Genomic DNA, 14,338 nt, shown 5'->3' with positions numbered 1-14,338 from the left:
ATAAATCCACAAAAGCCTTGCTACTGTGTGAGTGACCAGCCCCCAAATTCCAGTCAATATCTGGGAAATTAAAATCCCCCATTATAAGACTCTCTGATTTACTGGCCCACTCTATTTCTCCGAACAGTTTCTTATTATACTCATCAGAGTCATTAGGCCTATAGCACACTCCTACTCTCAATTTTGATCTCCCAATGCTTATGTCACACCAAACTGACTCGACACTGCACTGTCCAGCGATGTCGACTGGCTTCACTTCCTTGGATTTTATGTGTTTTTTAACTAATAGCATAACCCCTCCTCCCTTCCTATCCTGTCTATCCTTTCTGTAGACATTGTACTCCCCAAATTCCAGTTCTGCATTTCTTATATCTGTGTGACACCACGTCTCTGAAATCCCCACAATATCTGCCTTTGATGTTTTGAGCAATACCTCAAATTCATCAAATTTATTTACTAAACTCCTAGCATTGGTGTACACACAAGTATACATGCACCTGTTCTTTTTCTTAGCTACCCTAACACAACCCATGTGTTTACTTGTACCCCAATGATTCCCAGCAGTCTCTGAAATATCCTGCATCTTATTTTCCAGGCTGCGGCTCATTCCAATAGAAGCAGTGCAAGAATCACTTTCACCTCTGCCAGTGGCTACTGTTAATCTATTAGTCCTTGTATCCCCCCAATCTAGCAGTTTTCCGACCCACCTAACATTGCCTCGATAGCATCAGCAAACATTCTTGCACCCTTTCTATTTAAGTGTATCCCATCCCTGTAGAAGCAGTCTCTCCTGTTAACAAGTAAGTGTTAACAAATTGAGTGTGTGGAAATTTGCCTTTAGCCAGCGGGTGATTAATTGCTGGAACAATCTCAACCCTGTACAGTTCACCTTGTCAGTGGTGGAAATGTGCAATATCTCGAAAACAATTCACTTAAGGACCCATGTTTACTAGGCTTTTTTTTGCATATTTTAGTCTGTACAGTTCACCTTTAAATTATTGACCACTTTTGAAACACCCTGTATAAGAATTTTGTTAGCAGAGTCAAGGATGTGATAAATACCTTTTTATAAGGCAACTGCCAGGTCACATCTTGAGTACTACTCAAGATGTACTTGAGTACAGGTCTGAAGGCCTTAATTTATGAAGGACGTTGAGTTGCTAGAACAAGTACAGAAAAGGGCAACAAGATTGGTCGGAGGAACAAAGGAGTTCACTTACCAGGAGAGGCTTAAATTCTGTAAGTTACAGCATCTGGAGACTAGACACCTGTGAGGTGATCTGATTAAGGTGTATACAAGGCCTTGAATGGTTTGAGCAGGCTCACTGCTGATTGGATACTTCTGCTTGCTCATGTTAAGAACCTGAGGGGTCATAGATTCAAATTGAGGAAAGACAGTTGTAGAATAGATGTGTGGAAATTTGCCTTTAGCCAGTGGGTGGTTAATTGCTGGAACAAACTTCCATCTGTCATTGTGGAAGTTGATAAATTCAAGGAGGAACTAGACAAACATTTAGAAGGAATAGTTTTGTGAATTTTTTTTTTGGCTGATGCTACATACATAGACTTGCTTGTTTGCATCACATCCCACGATTACTGTTACTATTACTACACTGAGAAAAATTTTACCCCATGAGCCTTGCACAATCTTCTCTCCAGGGCTGAATTGATTGACAAGGCTTTCATTATGTACTCCCTTCTATCATGTCTGGGCAGAGTTGCAGACACTTTCAAATTTAACCTAACTCCTGTCTTTTTCTTAACATTGCCCTGTACTTGTTAAGTAAGTCCTGAGATATCCTATTCTCAATGCCATTAGTTCCAATGTGTACAACAATATCACCTTTTCTCCTCAAGGGCAAGGGTTTTAATTTTAGGAATGGAGACTATGGAAGTATTAAATGGTACTTGGGCTCCCTACCAATTGAGAAGGATAACTTGGGGAGCATAAAATGAAGATGAAATTTCAGTTATTAATGATATTAGAACTGTGATCGTATATTTAAATTATGGGGGGGGGGATATTAGGTATGACTGCATTATGAAATTTTTGTTTAACTTGTGAGTTGTTAATTTCCATTGGGAAAATTCAAAGGTTATCTGGATTGGTACCTGAGTGAAATCCATAGGTTGGGTTTTTTTTTGGCTAGTGCAGCAAAAAATTGAGGCTTCTTTGAACCATATGGCTAGTTATTATTATAGCAATTAGGGATATATATATATATATATATATACCATAAAATTGCTATGAAGAAGAGTAAAAATAAAGCAATAGAAAGATGTTAGCAAATAAGTGGCTGCTTATGCATATCGAACAAAATGTTGCCTAATATACAAAATACAAGTAATATAGAGGCAGAATGGAAAAAGTGCAAAGAAACAAATAAATAAAAAAATGAGTTAAAAAAAAAAAATCTTTGTATCTAAAGATTTTGGGAAATATTAAATAATAGCCATAATTACAAGCCAATAAATAAATTTAGACCTATGATTTAGACCAAGGCCAAAAATGTGTGAAATATGACACATTAATGAACAAAGAAAGATACATATAGGATAAACAAAACAGGGAGCAAATAACAGATGACCATTGTATCCAATCTCAGTAGTCATCTGTCAGAGAGCCCCTGGACACAACAGCTGAGTATTACTACATTTTGAACATCTTTCTATTGCTTTATTTTTACTCCTCTTTATGAGGCTTAAAGTTTTACATTATGTATATATATTTTTAAATTTTTCATTTATTTATTGTTTTTGACAGGGAAGGGCAGTTTCTAGTGGTATATTTTGATATTTTTATGCAATATAGTGTCAGAATTAAGAATATATTTTTAAATTTTCCTATTTTCAATGATTTCTCATTGTTTATTGCAGAAAACCTGATTGTTGAAGTTTGTATGTCAGTGTGCTGCGATTTTTTTTTACATTCTTGATTGAAAGTTAAAGTGATAACTGTTAGTGTCTTCTACAACCCACCCCCCTTGGTTTCCATTTACTGTCTCCTCTGATGTTAAAAACACACACACACACACACATACACACAACAACTGACACAACTGGTAGTACACCTATCTGCAATATGGCAAATGGAGTTTACAATTTCATTGCTTTTCTGTAGCAGTTGATATAATAATGCTAATTTTAACACTGTATCACCATGCATGTGATCAAGTGATTGGTATTGATCCCATAATGGAATCTTATTCTGAAATTGTAATGGTGTAATTCTTCACAGAAGCAATATATTCTTAGCGTTGTAGTATAGTATACAAGTTAAACACCATACTTTAATAAACTAATATTTTGATTTAGATTATTATTATTTTTTAGGGGATTATTAAACCAGATATTGTTTTCTTTGGAGAACAACTCCCAGTTAGATTCTGGCAACATCAGTATGATGTACCTTCTGCTGATTTTCTTATAGTTATGGGAACATCACTTGTGGTATGGTTATATCCTAAAATTATATTTTTATTTTATAATGATGTATTTTCTTTTTTGTCTTTAACATCTATATTACTAAATGACTTCCATTTCATGCATTAAAGGCAACTTAAGAATCTGTTGTATGCCATTAATTTATATGAGCAATCCAATTCTCCATGATAAGGTGTTAATTATTTGAGCAGTTTAATAACCCTTTGACTAAAAATTCATTTTTCATATCTAGCTAATGTAACAAAATTTTCTTTTAGCTGAACAATTAAATAATGGAATGAATTACTACCTTATTTTGTAAAATTGGAGCACTTATGTAAATTTAAGGTTTTTTTGGATATCTATGTAATAACCACAAGATCTGGATGGAACCAAGTTAATTTTTTTTTTCCATTAAAGCAGATGCTGAATATATTTGGCTTGCTTATATTGATTTTCCTTTTATTAATACTAATACTGATATGGGTGATTCTTCATCTTGCATGAATAAGCCTTGCAGGCAGTCCCATTCTTGAACAACAGAATTAACTTGGTGGGCAGTTTGCAATTCCATACACCTATCATAGAAACATATCACATTGATTTGTAATCACTCTATTTACACTAAACTATGTTGAGATTCAAAGAAATAACATTAAATTCTTTTGTTCAATATTAGTGCAGTGTAGCATAAATTGAGTAGAGATGTATTACTTCATAGAATTTCTTCATGGAGATCTGAATCTGTATATTTTGTTAAACGTTAATGACAATAATCAGGTTTGCTTTTCATACGAAAGTGAACAAAATAGATTCGCTTATGTGAAATAAATATCTTATTGTAGTTGTGCAACAGAGTTACCAGTGCAAATAATGCTAATGACTCTGATGAGTACAATGAACAGTTGTACAGAGAAATAGAGTGGGCCAGTAAATCAGAATATCTTGTAATGGGGAATTTTAACTTTCCAGATATTGACTGGAACTTGTGGGTTAGTCACTCGCACACTAGCAAGACTTTTGTGGATTTGAGGGTCAACCAGAGGGAATAATACTCTTGATCTGATTATCAGCAGTGATTATTCATGCATTAAGAATCTGCAGATAGAGGAACCACTAGATAACAGTGATCACAGTGTACTGATGTGGGATTCACGTAAAGATGTAACTACCATCAAGGGTGAAGGGAAGAGTTTTTGTGTTCAAAAGGTGACTACATTGGTCTCAGAGTTTTTAAATTCTATAGAGTGGGATCAACTGATGATGTTAAAAACAGCGAATTCTAAATGGGAAGCCTTCAAGGAATTAATCTTGGAAGCTACCAGGCTTTTCAGCTATGTTCAAGATTTAGACCTAAATGGATGTCATGTGAATTAATGAGGCTCATGGCAGAGAATAAAAATGTGTGGGATGCATATAAATTATAGATGAAACAGAAGCCTATGGCAGATATAAGCTAGTCTGTAATCAAGTCACAAGGGAGGTTAGGCAAGCGAAAGCTGATTACGAGAAATCTTTGGCAGTGGATGCAAAGAGAAGCAGCAAAGGCTTCTTACTTACTTCCTTTGCTGCCTCCTTCAATATAACTGGATAGATCCATTCTACCCCAGGTGCCTTTCTTATGTTTAATTTCAACAATTTCTGCTCCACTTTTCTCTCCATTATTACAAAATCATTTAGCTCCCTGTTACAGTTTAATAAACTTCTGTCCTCCCCTTCCTTACAGAATTCCTCACGTGTGAATGAAGATTCACAGATAGCTCAGATAGCTGACAAACTGAATGAGTATTTTGTATCTTCATTCACACGTGAGGAATTCTGTAAGGAAGGGGAGGACAGAAGTTTATTAAACTGTAACAGGGAGCTAAATGATTTTGTAATAATGGAGAGAAAAGTGGAGCAGAAATTGTTGAAATTAAACATAAGAAAGGCACCTGGGGTAGAATGGATCTATCCAGTTATATTGAAGGAGGCAGCAAAGGAAGTAAGCTTTATGAGCTTACTTCCTTTGCTTACTTCCATAATTATGAGAGCATCTGTGGATTCAGGGTCCCCATGGACTGGAGGTGTGCAAATGTATCTCCAGTTCACAAAGTGCAATCAAAGAGTGACAAAAGTAATTACAGACCTGTTAGTTTAACTTCTGTTCTGGGGAAAATAATGGAGTAATTGGTTAAAGAGTCCTTGAGGTTGTCACAGACATTCCCTCAGATATGCCAGACAAGCTCTACTTGCTACCTGGGAGTCTAAAACGCTGATGAAACTGATGTTCGGGTGACACTTAAGTTAAGTGGACCCAATTTCGACGAAGTCCGGACGGTCTGTGACAGCCAAATCCTCTGCTTGCATCTTCACGATGGTGGGACTGTTAGTAATCCTGGATATAACCTCCATGCACAAGTACATGGTGTGTAACCACCCAGGTGTGAATCAACGTAAACAGGGGTCATAAGCAAGCAGTACTAGGTGGTAGATGACTCTCATCAACCAGTGCAATACCACCACTTTGCTTATTGGAGGCTTGAAGTGGTGAAACCGATGTTTAGTCTCTAGAGCTAAATTCTGGTCAACCCTTCCCTATCTCTTCCATCATGCAGTATGATTGATGACTTTTGAGGTTATGATGAACATCATGGCAAGATCCAATATTCCTTACATTTCGAGGGTACAGCTCTAAAACGGTGTTTGCAGCTTGGCAGCTGGTTAGTACACTGGACCAAACCTATTGGTAACTCTCTAGGAGGCTTCCGGATCAGCTAGTGTATAATCTTGCTACCTCTACTCTGCCAGATAGTGACTGGAGTCAGTCCAAGTAGTGTGTATGTGGGGAGGCCACATTATGTCAAGGATCTGGGTATATTCTTACCATGTGTATGCCATATCCAAAAATTTCATTACTTCATACAGCATGTCCCACCCACTTATTTTTACTATTGATTACACCATGAATTGTCCAACTAATAGAGCAAGCTTATCTGCGAAAAAATCTAAACGTACGAAGAAAGGGTTAAGTTTTGCAAATTACAGAGTCTGGAGACTAGGCACCGGCGAGGTGATCTGATAGAGGTGTATAAGGCTTTGAATGGTTTGAGCATGCTCAATGCCAATGGGATTCTTCATCTTGCTCAGAATAATCAGCTCAGAGGGCATAAATTCAAATTGAGGAAGGACGGATGTCAGATAGATGTGCGGAAATTTGCCTTTGGCCAGCGGGTGGTTGGTTGGTGGAACCGACTTCCATCACTTGTTGTTGAAGTTGATAGCCTAAACAAATTTAAGGCTCAACTGGACAGGTATTTCGAGAGAATGGAGGGGTGAAATGGGAGTGGTGTGTTTTTTTTTTTTGGCTGATGCTGAATAAGCTTGCTTTCTTGCATCATATGCCTCTACTAATGCTAATGCTAACCTCCCAAGCACTTCCTAATTCATTTCACAAATATACGTGGTCTCAATTCTAATTTCAATGATGTCCATTTCCACTTGCAGTCTGCCAAACCCCATGTACTTTTTCTGACAGAATCTCAGTTATCGGTTGATTCAACTACTGCTCATCTCAGTTCCTCAAATTATTTGCTGTATGATTCCTTTTGCCTCAAAGGTGGTACTTGTGCATATGTCCATTCAGATATTCCCTGTCAGAGAATTGGCAATTTGGAATCTCCTCTCTTTGATCTTCTCCGGCTTAAAATCTCTCTCTACCTCGTTGTGTCAGTTTCATTCATTGTCTCTACCGTTCTCCCAACTCCACTATTCACTTGGAGCTCTTTGACTTTCTCCAGTCCAATTTTCCTAACAGTGAGGTAATTTTCCTTGGTGATTTTAATGTTCACAACTCCAGCTGGCTTCCGTTTTCTAGTCACACAAACACAGCTGGTCGAGATGCTGAGGCTTTTGCAATTACTAATGACCTTGCACAGATTGTTCATTTACCTACAAGAATACAGGACAATCCTAATCATACAGCCAACACGCTTGATCTTTTTCTCACAAACAGCCCTTCTAAGTACACAGTCGAAGTGAGAGGTCCTTTAGGCACTTCAGATCACAACTTGGTTATTGTCTCTTCTCCAATGGAGCCTTTATCTCATGGCTATTCACAACCTCATGTTGTTTGGCATTACAAGAATGCAAAATGGGATGACTTGCAAGATTTCTTTTCCTTGGTCGGATTACTGTTTTAAAACTTCTGATGTCAACGTTTGCTCAGATCGTGTCAGTGAAATTATTCTTGCAGGAATCGAATCCTTTATCCCACACTCCACTTTAAAATCTCGTCCTTTATCTAAACCTTTGTTTTCCAATAAATGTGATAAGGCTGTTTAAGAGAAGAATGTTGCATATAGTAATTGGCTTGTTTCTAATTCTTCAGTTTCATTTTCTGCTTACACCAAAGCTCGTAACAATTGTAAAGCAGTTATTAATCAGTCCAAACTAGAGTTTGAATAGGCTAAGAGTAGAAAACTTGCTTCTTGCCTTAATGGTGGCCGAGCATTCTGGTCTCTTGCCAAAGCTAGTGGCCTCAACTTTTACCCATCTCTGCTCCCACCTCTGTCCAAACCAGATGGTTCGGTTGTCACTTCAGCCAAGGATAAAGCTGACCTGCTAGCATCCCATTTTTCTTCCAGCTCATGTATTAATGATCTTGGTAAAACACCTCCCACCATTCCCAACACACTCCATTCAATGCCTCCTGTGTTCTGCCAAAAGGATGGCAGAAGGACTTTGACAAATCTTGATGCTAAGAAAGCTCTGGATCCCGATGGTATTTCTCCACTTGTTCTCAAAACCTGTGCTCCTAAACTTACTCCTATTCTTTGCCGCCTTTTTTCACTTTCTTATTCCAAAGGTGTTTTTTTCTGCTGCTTGGAAATTTGCTCATATCCAGCCAGTTCCTAAAAAGGGTGACAAATCCCTCCCATCCAATTATCGTCCCATTGCAATTACTTCTACTCTTTCCTAAAGTAATGGAGAAATCAATTAATGGCCAACTCTTAAACTACCTAGAAACCTTCCATCTGATCAACGACCACCAGTATGGATTCCGTCAGTGTCGATCCACTGGTGATATTCTGGCTTATGTTTCCCATTTATGGACTAATTCAATGGAAAAGTTTGATGAAACACAAGCAGTTGCTCTTGACATCTCAAAGGCTTTCGATCGTGTTTGGCATAAAGGTCTTCTAAACAAGCTTCCATCTTATGGTTTTGCCAACTGTTTTTAGTAATTGGTTATCCAGTTTTCTCTCTGATCTCTCTCTGAGGGTGATGGCAGATGGCTTTCTGTCTTCTAACTTCTCCACTAATGCTGGTGTGCCTCAAGGTTCAGTTCTTTCCCCCACTCTTTTCCTCTTGTATATTAATGACGTTCTTCCATTGACTGGAAATCCTATCCATAGTTTTGCCGATGATAGCACATTGCATTCTACTTCCCATTTTGAGAAACCTTGCCCTGCTCAACCCTGCTTTGTGAATTACACAAGGTTGGCAGGGTTGAGAAACAACCCTGCCAACTTTATACAATTCACATCCACAATTCACCGTAATTTTCTGGTGACTGTAATTACAGTCAGTGTCTGGAAAATGGTGGTATAGGGAAATTTCAATTATCCAGAATTCTAAAATCCGGAGAAATTGATGTCCTCAAAATTGAGGGAGAACTATACTTGTATTTCAGGTAAGCTTTCGATACTGTTGCACATGGAAGACTACTGTACAAACTGGAGCAGTATGGCATTAAGGGAAAGTTGCTGCTATGGATAAAGGGATGATTTAGTGGGAGAAGAAAAGGGAGTGGTAATCAATGGACACTGCTCTTTGTGGGCTAATGTTATTAGTGGAGTTTCCCAGATTTCAGTGCTAGGCCCATTGTTGTTTTCTGTATTTACCAATGATATTGACGAAGTTATATCAGGCTTACTTTTGAAGTTTACAGACAATACGAAGGTTGGCAGGGTTGTTAATGACAGTATGCTACTGCAACAGGATCTAGAAAAGTTGGGCAGATGGGCTGAGAGATTGCAACTGAAGTTTAACATTGAAAAATGCAAAGTATTGCAAATGAAAAGCAGTAACCCCCAGAGTAACATACCAACTATGTGGTACTACACTCGGGGCAGTGGAAAATGAAAAAGAAATTTTCTGGGCATTGCAGACAGGCTGTCAGAGCAGCTCATGGGTCTTGTCAATGATATACAGGAATTTTGCTAGCAAGGATAAGGAGGTGATTATCCCTTTGTGTAAGAGCAATGGTCAGGCCACATCTTGAGTACTGCATATAGGTCTGGAGGCCTCATTTTATGAAGGATGTAGAGTTGCTGGTACAAGTATGGAGAAGGGCAACGAGATTTGTGAGGGGGGGGGGGGAAAGGGGTACTCTTACCAAGAAAGACTTAAGTTCTGCAAATTACAGCATCTGAGATTAGGCACCTGCAAGGTAATATGATTGAGGTGTATAAGGCTTTGAATGGTTTGAGCAAGCTCAACACCCTGTATATCATTGCTAATGAGATTCTTCCTCTTACTCAGATTCAAATTGAGGAAAGACAGTTTCAGAATAGCATTAGCAATAGTTGAGACATATGATGCAAGAAAGCAAGCTTATATAGCATCAGAAATGCAAAAATTTGCATTTAGCCAGCGGGTGGTTGATTGCTGGAACCAACTTCCATCTGTCATTATGGAAGTTGATAGCTTAAATAAATTCAAGGAAGAACTAGAGAAACATTTTGAGCGAATGGATAAGTGAAATGGCAAGTGTTTTTTTTTTTTTTTTGGTTTAATGATGTATAAGCTTGCTTTCTTGCATCATATGCCACTCACTATTAATGCTAATTGCAAAAAAAAAAAAAAAAAAAAAAAAGTTAATTTGCTTACGTTGTCTTCTATATCATTTCACCAACACATCAAGTTTTCTGTGCACTCTAAATTCGACAGTTACTAGCATTCAACTTAATTTTGATACTTGGCCTCCATTAATAAACAAGCATGTTTCTTTTGTAAATACCTTAAATTTGTGGAACTAAATTGCTAATTTTGCTACAAAATTTGGCCATTCAGCAATGAGTCTGTTCACTCTTAGATGCATTACATTTCCACTCATTTCTTTTTAACTGTCCCTTGAATGGGTTGAGCACACTGAATTCTGATGGGATCCATCCACTTGTTCAGATTACGAACCTAAGGGGGCATAAATTCAAATTAAGAATAGACAGATATAGATTAGATGTGCAGAAATTTGCCTTTAGCGAGCGGGTGGTTAATTGCTGGAACAAACTTCCATCTGTCGTTGTGGAAGTTGATAGGTTGAATAAATTTAAGGAGGAACTGGACAGGCATTTGGAGGGAATGGTGTGATTTTTTTTTTTTGGCTGATGCTGCATAAACTCATACACTTGCTTTCTTGCATCAAATGCCACTGCTGCTACTACTACTACTACTATTATTACCACTTGATAGCAAGTATTAAGTTTTGCGTTCTGTCACATGTGGTTCAATATGCTTCATACTACTGGAAAATTGTTTGATAAAGCAGAGCAAGCAAGCTATTAATTATGAAGAAATTGCATTAACAAATAAGCAGTCTATATCTTCCTTGTTTATTTATTTATTTTTTTTTTTAAGGTTGAAAAGTTCATGTCAGATAGTTCTTTCTGTGATATCAAACAAAAGGCACAATTGTAAACAAAATATTACCATAGATTTAAAGATTTTTATGTAAAAAAATACGTTGAGATTAAATCTTAACTACATATCATTTATGTTAGTCCATTGTGTCCCACCAAGTACAGTTCATCTTGTAGTGAAACACTGCTTTTTGTCACATTTGCATGTTATTTGCTCTCTAAATTCTCAAAGTTCACCACTGACCTATCTGAAGTCTGAAAATAAGTGAAATTTCAGAAGTTTCTAGAGTTTGTGGTAGAAGAATGTGGCATTTCAATAGAAGAATGTGGCCATGAACAGAAAATAAGCTAACACCAGTATATTTGCATTCCAGGAAGGTGCCCCAAAAAGGCTAAAATGTGTTACCAAAAAAGGCCAAAATGTTATTCTGAGTAGTGTGCATTATTACAGTAAAACTGATTCTTCAACAGAAAGGGTGGGAGGAGCCACAGATGGTCACATTTTACAGTTCTACAGAAAGGAAAGATTGGGCAACTGAAATTGGACAAGTTGTCTTAATCATTAGAAAAGATCACCATAGACTATACGCACTATACTAATGGATATAGAAGGCATCGATTTGCAAGTGACATGAGGGTGGTAATATATGAAGAAGGCTGTTCATAATGAAAATAATGAACAGATGGGCACACAAAGTAACATATTGTGATTGCTTTTCTAGTTCAGCCACAATTTTTATATAGTAAATGTTACAAGAACTGCAGAAAAATGGATATGAATGATTTGATGTTACTGTTTTATGTTTATAATAAGTACATACACAGGCCAAATTAATAGAAGTTTATTTCTTTTTTTTTTCATTGCAATACGTGAAATTCAAAGTAGTAGTAGTAGAGGCATACGATGCAAGAAAGCAAGCTTATGCAGCATCAGCCAAAAAAAAAGCTGCTCCCATTTCACCCCTCCGTTCATTCCAAATACCTGTCCAACTCAGCCTTAAATTTATTTAGGCTATCAACTTCCACAGCAAAAGATGGCAGTCTGTTCCACCAATCAAATACCCGCTGGCTAAAGGCAAATTTCCGCACATCTATCCTAAAACTGTGTTTCCTCGATTTGAATTTATGCCCTCTCAGGTGATTATTCTGAGCAAGAGGAAGAATCCCATCAGCATAGAGCATGTGCAAGCCATTCAAGGCTTTATAGACCTCAGTCAGATCACCTCGCAAGTTTTTTTTTTTTTTTTTTACGTGAACCCCAAACACAAGAGGTATTAGAACCTATAGTACTTAGCACCGTGCTTGGGTTGGAGGTTGAGAAGACGAAAGAAGATATTTGTTGACATTAGACAGTGAGATCACCTCGCAGGTTCCTAGTCTCCAGACACTGTAATCTGCAAAACTGAAGCCTTTCTTCTTAAGAGCAACCCTTCATTCCATTCACTAATTTTGTTGCCTTCTCTGTACTCGTTCCAACAGCTCTACATCCTTCTTAAAATGAGGCTCCAGACCTGTATACAGTACTCAAGGTGTGGTCTGACTATTGCCTTATCCCTGCTAGAAAAATTCCTGTATATCATTGCCAAGACACCATGAGCTACTCTTGCAGACCATCTGCACTGCTCAGAAAACTTCATATCTGCCTGCACAATTACCCCCAGGTCCTTTTCATTCTCTACCACTGTCAGTGTAGTACCATAGAGTTGATACTTTGCTCTGGGGTTGCTGTTTCCCATATGTAGTACTTTACATTTGTCAATGTTAAACTTCATTTGCCACCTTTCAGCCCATCTGCTCAACTTTTCTAGATCCTGTTGCAGCAGCATATTGTAATTAGTGTCCTTAACAACCCTGCCAACCTTCGTATCGTCTGCAAACTTGGACATTAAGCTTGATATACCATCATCAATATCATTTATGAATACAGAAAACAATAATGGACCCAACACTGAGCCCTGAGGGACTCCACTAATAACATTAGTCCACGAACAGCAGTGTCCATTGATTACCACTCTCTTTCTTCTCCCACTCAACCATCCCTTTATCCATAGCAGAAATTTGCCTCCAATGCCAAACTGCTCCAATTTGTGCAGCAGTCTTCCATGTGCAACGGTATCAAAAGCCTTTCTAAGATCCAAATATATGATATCAAAATTATTCATTGCATCCAGTTCCTTTGTGACCACATCATAGTATCCAGTCATAATTGGTCAGGCAAGACTTCACCTTAAGAAACCAATGTTGTGTCCGAAGTACAACTGAAGTCTTGTCTAGGTGATCCTTCAGTGCTTCTTTAACCAGTGCTTCCATTAATTTCCCCGGAACAGAAGTTAAACTAACAGGTCTGTAATTACTTGTGTCCCCCTTTGATCCTCCTTTAATATAACTGGATAGATCCAATCCACCCCAGGTGCTTTCCTTATGTTTATCTTCAACAATTTCTCCTTCACTTTGCTCTCAATTATCACAAAATGATCTAGCTCACTACCTGATTTTAATTCACATCTGGCATTCCCCTCAATGAATAACTTCTCATGTGAATGTACATGCAAAAAAAAATTTAATTTCTTAGGTACCTAAGCAGGATCATCAACAGTTTAACCATCAATATCAAGTGGACCAATCTGATTCATCACCTTCCTTCTAGATTTAAATAAGTAAAGAACTCTTTGCCATTTCCTTTGCATCCTTTGCCAAAGATTTCTCGTAATCTGCCTTTGCCTGCCTAACCTCCTTTGTGACTTAGTTACAGACCAGCTTATATCTATCATAGGCTTCCGTGTCACCTGTTAATTTATATGTATCCCACGAATTTTTCTTCTCTACCACATGTCTCATTAGTTCATCCGATATTCATTTAGGCCTAAACCATGAACAACATTTCTTAGTTAGTATGAAAAGCCTAGTAGTTTCCAAGATTAATTCTTTGAATGCTTCCTATTTTGAATTTGTTGTTGGTAACAGCATCAGTTGGTCCCACCATATACAATTTAAATACTGTCTCAGACCACTGTAGTCACCTTTACAAAAGCAAACCAGATGGTGTATTACTCTTGACCTAATTTTCAGCAGTGATTATTCATGGATTAAGAATTTGCAGATGAGGAACCTCTGCATGACAGTGATCACAATGTACTGATATGGGAATTACTTAAAGATGTAACTACCGTCAAGGCTAAAGGGAAGGGCTTTTGCTTTCGTAAAGGTGACTGCAGGGGTCTCAGACAGTTTTTAAATTCTGTACAGTGGAATCAACTAATGATGTTACCAATGTTGAATTCTAAATGGGAAGC

The 14,338-nt window shown here is 37.7% G+C and overlaps 1 protein-coding gene across 2 annotated transcripts in view; it reads left to right on the top strand.

The window, feature by feature from the left end:
* Positions 1–14,338, top strand: part of LOC150077310 (NAD-dependent protein deacetylase sirtuin-3-like) — a 193,772-nt gene that overhangs the window by 166,281 nt on the left and 13,153 nt on the right. For both annotated transcript variants that reach the window (XM_090386290.1, XM_090386289.1), the window contains one exon: positions 3,334–3,450. In XM_090386290.1, coding sequence (XP_090242416.1) covers positions 3,334–3,450 — 117 coding nt within the window. The remainder of the gene's footprint in view (positions 1–3,333; positions 3,451–14,338) is intronic.

This window comes from Mastigoproctus giganteus, chromosome 12 (assembly GCF_048544385.1).
Source record: "Mastigoproctus giganteus isolate SK-2022 chromosome 12, ASM4854438v1, whole genome shotgun sequence".
Taxonomy (NCBI): Eukaryota; Metazoa; Arthropoda; class Arachnida; order Uropygi; family Thelyphonidae; genus Mastigoproctus; species Mastigoproctus giganteus.
Note: the sequence above shows the minus strand (reverse complement) of the source record. Positions and strands in the feature narration are given on the sequence as shown.